Source organism: Etheostoma spectabile, chromosome 22, assembly GCF_008692095.1.
Source record: "Etheostoma spectabile isolate EspeVRDwgs_2016 chromosome 22, UIUC_Espe_1.0, whole genome shotgun sequence".
NCBI lineage: Eukaryota > Metazoa > Chordata > Actinopteri > Perciformes > Percidae > Etheostoma > Etheostoma spectabile.
In genome coordinates, this window is record NC_045754.1 from 16,950,191 (window position 1) to 16,959,583 (window position 9,393).

General features: G+C 41.0%; 1 protein-coding gene across 5 annotated transcripts in view; it reads right to left on the reverse strand.

The window, feature by feature from the left end:
* phldb2b (pleckstrin homology-like domain, family B, member 2b) overlaps positions 1-9,393 on the reverse strand; it is a 45,119-nt gene that overhangs the window by 26,009 nt on the left and 9,717 nt on the right. For 4 of the 5 annotated variants that reach the window (XM_032503930.1, XM_032503931.1, XM_032503932.1 and 1 more), the window contains 2 exons: positions 8,500-8,583; positions 646-765 (listed from right to left, as the gene is read on the reverse strand). In XM_032503930.1, the coding sequence (XP_032359821.1) occupies positions 646-765; positions 8,500-8,583 (204 nt within the window). Of the gene's footprint in view, positions 1-645; positions 766-5,853; positions 6,089-8,499; positions 8,584-9,393 lie in introns of those variants that run through there. The other variant, XM_032503935.1, reaches the window with a different exon arrangement.

Consider the following 9,393-nt stretch of genomic DNA (forward strand, 5'->3'; position numbering starts at 1 on the left):
ACTTAAGTACAATTTTTGGCTACTCTACCCACCTCTTGTCAATAGTGTGCACTGCACACACACACACAGACGGACACACACACACACACCTTGCTTAAAGCCCGATCAATCACTAAGGAGACAGCAGAGTCCAGCTGTATTAGCAGATGACAATAGCATTCCAGTATGGTTTGAATTTAAGTTTAAGCATGTGTGTGACAGTGAGAGTGTTAGTTTAGGAAAAAACATATGAGAGAACTGAAATAAATGCCTGCCCCCACCCTACCCGTCAGTCTTTCAAACACACATACTCAAAAGTCACATCCCAATCTCACACACCTGTCTGCGTCGGGACTACCTGTGACTTTACCCTTAGACCCCGGCCAGGGAGCAAAGATGTCCGTGGAGACAGATGTAACATGAAGAAAACAGGCTGATGAAGAACTACTGGGGGAGATTGAGAATAAATGAAAAGCAGAAAAAAATAGATGAAAAATAGATGGAAGATATGACTAAAAAAGGAGGGAGGTGGAAGATGAATTGCTGATGTGGGAGAACAAAGACAGAGAGGGGGATCAAAGAAAAGAACAGGGATCAAGTGCAGGTCATGAGTTAGGGAAGGGGTTTAGCCTTCCTTTGTGTGTGTGTGTGTGTGTGTGTGTGTACCTGTGTTGTAGGCTAAAGCTGACACAGGGCTCTTTTGTGGAAGCATGCTCTTCATTCTGCTTGCCTCCTCAGGGTGGTTAAACCGGAAGAAATAGGACTTACCCAGACAGAGGGAATAACCTGAAGAGAAAAAACACAGACACACAGGGTGAAATTAGAGATACAACTCATATTTATCTCTATATTCAGTGAGAGTGTAGGATAAAGAAAATAGTGCACTTGCTCGTGAATTAAAAATTAATTGAAAATATGTAATTCTTAGAATTGGCTTTAGTGTGGCCCAATTAAGTAAGTATCAGAAACACAGAATCTTGCAGAGCATAAAACAACCAGCCCATGTTGACATATACCTTAGGTATACATCATCATACACTACTGTATATGCATGAAGAATCAGTTGTCAGTAAAGCTTTACATTGGTATGAGCCTGGAGTGTTTATTCACAGCCAGAAACACACTTGCACACAGCCAGCCATTCCAGACCACAGTGTTTGCTCTGGCCATCAATTAGCCCGAGAGGGCCAGGTATTAAACAAGATGTCAGGGTCACAACCTCTGTAATACACACAGACAGCCACAGCTGTCCAAATACCTCAGAAAGGAAAGGAGAGAGACAGCACTGCTGTGACACACACACACACACACACACACACACACACACACACACACACACACACACACACACACACACACACACACACACACACACACACACACACACACACACACACACACACACACACACACACACACACACACACATACACAGGAGATCTGATGCAAAAAGAAAAACAAATGTAAAGACTACAAAACTACGGATGCAAAAATAAAGAGTGGGCCACAGAGATGAGAGAAAATCACAAGAGTGGCTAAGAAATAAAGTTTAAAACAGAGTTTGTCTCTCATTTGTCTATCTTCACTCACACACACACACTCTCTTTGCTCTCTTCATTCATTCACCCCCCCCAACTGAGGGTAGAGCATTCAGATACACTGTTAGCATGCGTGTAAAAGGCTAAAAAAGCACCTCCTTAAAAGCTCCATTACAGTTACATTGGATTCCTTGGACCTGAAGTCACTGAGGCAGGAGGGGGGGATAGCGAGAGGGTGAATGGAAAAAGACTGAATGGAAAAATGTCAAAGTTGTTTTTCTGCCTTCTCCCTTCTCTCATTCTCATCTCTTTTACCATTTTCTTTCTTATTTTCAGTGTGATGTTCAGTTTCACCAGTTTCACTGCCTTAGAGTGCCTAGAGAGCAGATTCTTTGCCTTCAAAGCTGTAATTTCTCAGCATGGGGGGACCCAGAGTGCACTGTGGTGAGAAGGAGCTAACACCACACACATAAAAACAGTGTGAGAAATGTTTAGTCTACACAACTGGACTGTGAACTTCTCAAATACATACTCATGTAAACACAATTGTGCAGGTTTGAGTGCAAACTGTGAAGCAGTGGCATCATGATAAAGAGATCAAAAGATGTGTCTTGTGTGTAAAAGAAAAAACAAACACACACACACACGCCGCTTTCCGACCAGAGAGATTTTTGCAGTTCCTATAACCCTTTTATAACCCTTTTTTTTCCTTGTGTTCCAACTGGACCAATTTGGGGATTATTAAGTTCCTCTGACTGCAATTCCTTTAACTCTTTCAGCTCCTACTTCAGGGAAAGGTTGTTCCCTTTTTTCAGAATAGTGACCTGGGCACACTCTTACAGCGTGCCAACTGTAAATACCATGCCGTTTGTGTTAACAAAACATACTTGAATTACTTGACTACGTGAATTACTACGAGAACGGACGGAATGTTGAATTCTGAAAAGTGGACTGATGCGGAGGTGCAGGCGCTGCTGGCCATGTACGCTGCCGAGGAGGTGCAGAAGGACCTGGAAGGATCTGCAAGAAACATTAAAATCTTCGAGAAAATAAATCTCCCGTGAGGTAGCGCAAATGAGGGGTTTGTATGTGGCGCTAAAGTCAAGTGACGAGGCTATGAAGACCGTTTTTTGTGCTTGCGTCACTCCCTTACCCCTCCTACCAGTTCCTATGGCCACCTGGCCAGTGCGAATGCAAATGACAAACCCGGATTTGGGGGAAAGTAGTTAGTCAAATTGTTTAGAAGTGGACTGTTCCTATAACTACGTTCCTGTAACCACTTGGTCGGAAAGCGGCTTTAGTGTGTGAGCATGATCTAATAATGTGTTTCTCATTGCTAGACATGAATAATGTGTGTGTGTAGGTCTTCAAAATGTTGTTCATGCTTTGTGCATCTCTGTGTGTGTGGGAACATGCCTTGTAACAGTTTCAGTCTAATGAGTCACATTAACTCTTGGTACTTAGCAGAACAGCAAACACACAGGCATGTACACACACACACTTTGCCAGCAGTCAGCCTTGTAAAAATCTAATTTCCTATACCCTCAATAGCCTTGCCATGTGCTACCTTTAAAGTGGAGGGTAAAGTGTGTCGCCTGATTTGTTCACAGCCCCTAGCCCTCCTGTCTATCTAATTTCCTCTCTGTACTTCTTAGCAAACACAAAACCACTAGCTAATCCTCTCCTCCTTCAGCATGAACAAATACTAGCAGTATGTGTGTTTGTGACAAATAAAAAGGAGGATGGAGAAATTCAAAGGATTTAAAAAAATATATAACCTGATGATTTAAATGATATATATCCTCTCATTCTTTCAGACAGACACACATCTGGATTATTAAAAAAAAAACTTTTATTCTGAATATAATTGGTGATAAAAGTTAAAGGGAACACAGAGTCTGCCACTTCCAATCAAAAATCTTAACTGCTTGCTCACAAACTATATTTAAGTCTGCTGTCCTAAATAACTCGCACAAAAACACATGCCCACCCCCCTCTAACTACAGACACAAAAACCTACCATCCACAATAAACATGTTTAATCTCATTTACTTATTTACCAGCAAACTAAGTTTGCCTCCCACGTCAAAGCATGCACCCCCCAACACACACATGTGGACAGTCCCTCTCCAACGACAACAAAACTGGAAATTAGTCTGTATATACATTTATAGGATAATTTAAAGTTTGCGATCTACAAAGTCAGACCTCAGAGTCTTTGAGGACACAGATGTAGGAGCTGTATCACGTCTGGAGCCAATTTTTTGTTTCCATGTAGATCTGAGTGAACCAAACTACACTCTCGCCACAATGTTATGGAAGGGGAAACTCAAAACTGTTTCTCTATTTGGTTAACATAAGTGGAGGAATTGCCAAATTGAGACCATTAAGTTAGAATGAAAAAATAAACCAAAATGACAAAGATCCCATGTCGACCATGTGCTTGGATGAAGCTCACTTACCTGCTAACTGGTGAAGTTTGAAATGCAAAGTAAGCACGCACAATTCTCTGTAACCTCTGAATACAGTCAGAAAAATATCCCCCGTTTGATTTTTATAAAAATGCATATTATTTGAAAAACCGGTTGCCTTCAAAATGTTGTAATGATCCATTAATTGGACATGGCACTGAGCTAAAGCTGAATTTACTCATTCATGAAAAGTTGCATAAACACAAGGTCCCAGTGGGAGTGCAAATTGGCCTCAAAACCACAAATGAATGCTCTCTGGGGGACAAAGGTCCAGCAGTCACATCATAAAAAAACAGACTGGTCTTTCTCAGGGGAGTCGGTGTAGATTATTCCAGACACACACACACACACACACACACACACACACACACACACACACACACACACACACACACACACACACACACACACACACACACACACACACACATACGCTCAGTAGTATCTTCTCTCTACTCTTTCTCAAATCTAATCCACTAAGCATCAATCCATTGACTCACCCTTCTTCTCTCAAGCGAAGGTTGCAGGCCTGAGGACAGCCACGTATACACTACTACACTACTATAAACAACATCTAATCTATCAGAAAGAAAACAAAGGTAAATACAAACACCGTGCAAACGGATAACAGGGGATACATTTCTTTTAGTCTTTAAGTCAAAACTAATTGAAAAAGAAATTGCTTGAGGCAGGCAGAAGAAAGACTTGTGAAACACAATTACATCCAGGACAATGAAGCAGGTTTTGTTTTCAGGTGTCAGGTATCCTGACCACTGGGCCTGTCCTCACAGCCATAGGCTAGTTGTCTTCACGTGCACTCACACCAGTCTGTGAACTTGCCAGCTAATTTGTGACCCTAAGGCATGCACACACCAATGTAATTTCCATCAAAAGGCGGAGACAATATGCTCCACCCAACAGGTTGTAATGGAATGACTCCAAAAGTTGGCTGCAGATGAGAACTTCGACTTTCACCACTTGGTGGCTTTGATTGCATTGAGTAGCAGCACTGATTCGTTATAATGAAACGCCTCCAAAACTTGGCTGCAGATAAGAGATTTGACTTCTAGCATTCAGGAGCTTGGATTGCATTGAGAAGCAGCACTGATTCCCACCTCCACTCTTTAAACAATAACCCATCATGTGAAACAGTACTTTACATTCATGCCATTAAAAAATATAAAAGCTAAAATGCTAGGTTAAAAAGGAGCATCACGTTAGGAATAAAAACAAATAGAAATCAGTTCAGTTTGGTGCATTAGCATGTCCACTGATCTATGGGGACCGATGGAAATAATTTGTGATGGCTTCCATTGCAGCTAAGAGGAATGAATTTTGATTTTTACAGGACAATCAATATCAACCAATGGTAAGGGTAGCCAACTCTGCCATAACACAAAGCTTCATAATCTAATGTATCGATTGAGGGGAATAACATTGCCCATCATGTTTAAACAGCACGTGAGTCAGGTTTCAAAACAGTGAGTACATAAAAAAACATAAGATATAATACTGTTGTGAATGAATGAATGAATCAGCCATGCATAGCATCAGTGACAGAGAGAGAGAGAGAGAGAGAGAGAGAAAGAGAGAGCTTATCAAACACACTCACCTCATAGAGATAGAAATTATCTCCAAAGAAGCTAACGTTACACTACTAGCTATCTTACTGCTGTAACGTTAACGTGTTTAGCGTCGTAAGTACAATACACTAATGATTTCAATTATTAAAATAAAAGGGTAGGATAAGCATGAAGTAGCTCAAAAAGTGCGCCAAAACAGTGACTGGGTACATGTAACGTGACTGTGTTACTTTTGTTAGAAGAGTTAAGGTAACGTTAGCATATTAAAAGTCCCTTACAAACCTTTTGATTCCCATTCAGTGAGCACGTATCACGACAAGAACAACTACTTTTACCCTTTTAACGTCTAACAAATTATCATGACAATACCTCAATAACTTCTTCTAGAAATTTAAAGAAAAACTTAAATAGTTATCTACACTCCTGCCCGGTCCCTGTGTTGTTGTTTGCCTCCCTCCACAGCTACGTACAGGCTCCTCCTCACCGGTCTCGACTCCGTGTGGAAGAAAGTTCACTGGATTACCATCCACGAGTCTGTATCCAGGACTGTACCAACTATTTTGTGAAAAGGGGTAGAAGGCTCAAGATTTACGAGAGCAAACGATTTAAAATACTGTCGAGAAATCCAATATCACAATTCAAAGTGTATGACAACAAAACAACAATTAAAAAAACATGAGTGTTAGTATTAGTAACTGTATGTACACTAACAGTGTAATACGCCATCACCCCTATCTGTATTTGGTAGGTTCAAAGGCTATCAGACAGTGAGGTATTTGGTGGACGCCCCCTCAGTTTTTCTTTGTCTACCTACCTATTTTCTTTCTATTTTCTTTGAAGTACCTTGGACCAGTGTAACCCCCAAATAGCTGGACTATAGAAACTGATTTGAAAACCTTGATGAACTAGTGTCTATTATAATTACAAAGTACTTAATTTAAGAAGTCATACATTTAACTTCTGAGACAAAACAGCAGTAGATAAAGCTCAGAGAAGAGATTTGAGGGCATGCCAGACAGACTGACTGGCTACAGAATAAAGATATTCAGAGGAAGTAAAGCAAATAAACACTTTTTACTTTGCTCCTCAGCCTGAGTTAAAGGTCTCTCCAATTGTCTTTTGAAATTACTTTTTAGATGCTTTGTTATCTCACTTCTCTGCAAGCATTTTCAACACAACATGAACCCATTGGCAACTAGCTAGTCTGTGTTTTATTGGGCACAGTGTGTATGTGAGAGAGAGAGAGAGATAGAGAGGGAGAGGGAGGGAGAGAGAGAGTGTGTGTGTGGGGGGGGGGGGGGGGGGGGGGGGGGGGGGGGGGTTAAAGCAGCTTTGTTTTGTTCAGCAGCTAGATTTGCATTTGCTTTAGACTGGTGTGAATACTGGGAGCTTGAGTTTTATGCCCAAACTCCATTTAAATGCAAACTGAAATGCAGGAATATATATTATCCTATTAATAGTTTTGTGTATTAGACAGAAGAAAGCCTACAATTATATTGCTTGTCACTGTTGTTATTGCCACATAACAATTTCCATTGTAATCATTGGAAAGTTGTTATAATGCTCTATCCACCTTTTGCTATTCAACAAGTGACCTCCAGCTGTTCCAGTGAGTTATACAAGTGAAGCTGATGTGATTCCAGGTCAAGCTCCGAAGTCCCAAATACAGAACAGAACACTTCCTAAACATAGCTAATCATCTCCAGACTGCTCTAGTGTGCATGTGCCTGTGTGTGTCTGTGTGTGTGGTTAGGCTAGCTCAACCCAGAGCATCTGAGGCCTGTAGATATTCCTGAAAGATCTCTCTTTCTCACTCTCTCTCTCTCTCTCTCTCTCTCTCTCTCCATAATTTTCCAAACCATGCCCTTTTGACTGTTTTAACCCCTTTTATATCTTTCAGTCCTCCACCAATGCTACTTTACAATGTCCTGGCCTAGTGTGTGTAGACACAGATGTCAATATTTGAATCAGCCAGGCACAGCGGGACGTTAAATAGGCCTGTCAATATTTAACTCAAAATGCCCAGGTCACACAGGACACAATGGAAAGGAGAAAAGGGTAGACAGAAAGGATGGATTCATGGAGAGGGACAAGATAAGGCAAAAATAGTGAAAAATTGAGAGCTTTGCAACTGGGTAAATCCAGAAAAAAATGAGAATTTAGGAGAAGAGAGTAGGCAGACGAGAGATAAACAGATCAAGATATTTGCAGAGGTGGACAGAAATATAAGAATTGAAATGCATTCAATTTTTGGGTGTGAGTGTGTGTGTTTTGCAAGTTTTATGCAGTCTCCTACAATACAATTTGATGTGCAATATACTGTATGCTCTGCAGTTGCTGGAAGCTGTGACTCACTGTAGCAGCTAGCTGTTCCAAACCACAAGGAATTAAACCAAACCAGAGGTACACACACATGCACTACATCATTCAAAAAACATACACACACACATCGTGGGAATGCTCTCTCACACACACACACACACACACACACACACACACACACACACACACCAGTCTATACATTTATGTGAAAAAACACACACACAAGCATACACCATGTTTGTTTTCATGCATAACATCAACACAGGTTAACTGTGCCCATATGACTCATACACAAACCGAAAGAATGCAAGTTAACCAAACCACAAACTAACCACTCTCTCTCTTTCACACACACACCCACCCACACACACACACACACACACACACACACACCCACACACACACCACACACACACCCACCCACACACACATTTATTTAATGACCAGTAGGTGGCAATATATCAACTTGTACACACAGTTTTGTGCAAGCAAGTGAAACCATGGACAGTAAAGGGTTTGGGCCTCTCTGAAAGTAAACTGAAATATACCATGTGTGTGTGTGTGTGTGTGTGTGTGTGTGTGTGTGTGTGTGTGTGTGTGTCTTACCCTGTGTGAGTGGTGTGGGCACAGTGACCTGCACTCCATCCAGACTGCAGAGGTGACCACAAGGGTCCAGGGTCACCACCCCTCCTGTGTTGTAGGTAATGATGAGAACACAGGGTAATACATACCTTCAGTCCAGAATAAAGCAACTGCAAATTGCTACATCATCATTTACTCAAAAGCCCTTTCCATGCTGAAAGATGACTCCTAACTACACTACCAATTTTAATTGTAACACACACACAAAGGCATGCTATTTATATTGTCACTCCGAGGCTTTTGCCCACATGCTTAGGCTAGTAATTATAAAGGATGTATCACAAAGGAACAAAAAATATCAAGAGTATAATCCATCACTCTGCCTCTCCCTGTCTCTTTAACGATCATTTTCTTTCATTCACACAATACACTGACGATATTCACTCAAAAAAATAGAGATTGTGCCAGTGTTATTAGGTCATTTTAACTGATTCTTTTGCAATTTTTTTACAGACTTTATTACTTTATTACTTACTGAGATGGTATTACTGTAAGCAGATCATTCCTTTACAAGTTTGACAAAATGTTTTTTAAAAGTTTGTAATCTCACTTTAATTGCAGATTTGTTTTCAGTAGGTGCACTATTAACAAAAGTAACATTGTAAAGGTCCCATGGCATGAAAATTTCACTTTATGAGGTTTTTTAACATTAGTAGGTGTTCCCCCGGTCTGCACATGGTCCCCCAGTGGCTAGAAATGGCGATAGGTGTAAACCGAGCCCTGGGTGTCCTGGAATCTTGCCCTTTATGAGGTCACAAGGTGCAAGGTTACATCCCCTTTCTTTCCAGAGAAATTGACCCACCCATGAGAAAGAGACAGACATCATGGCTTTCAAACAAGCAAAGTGGCAGTTGGTCA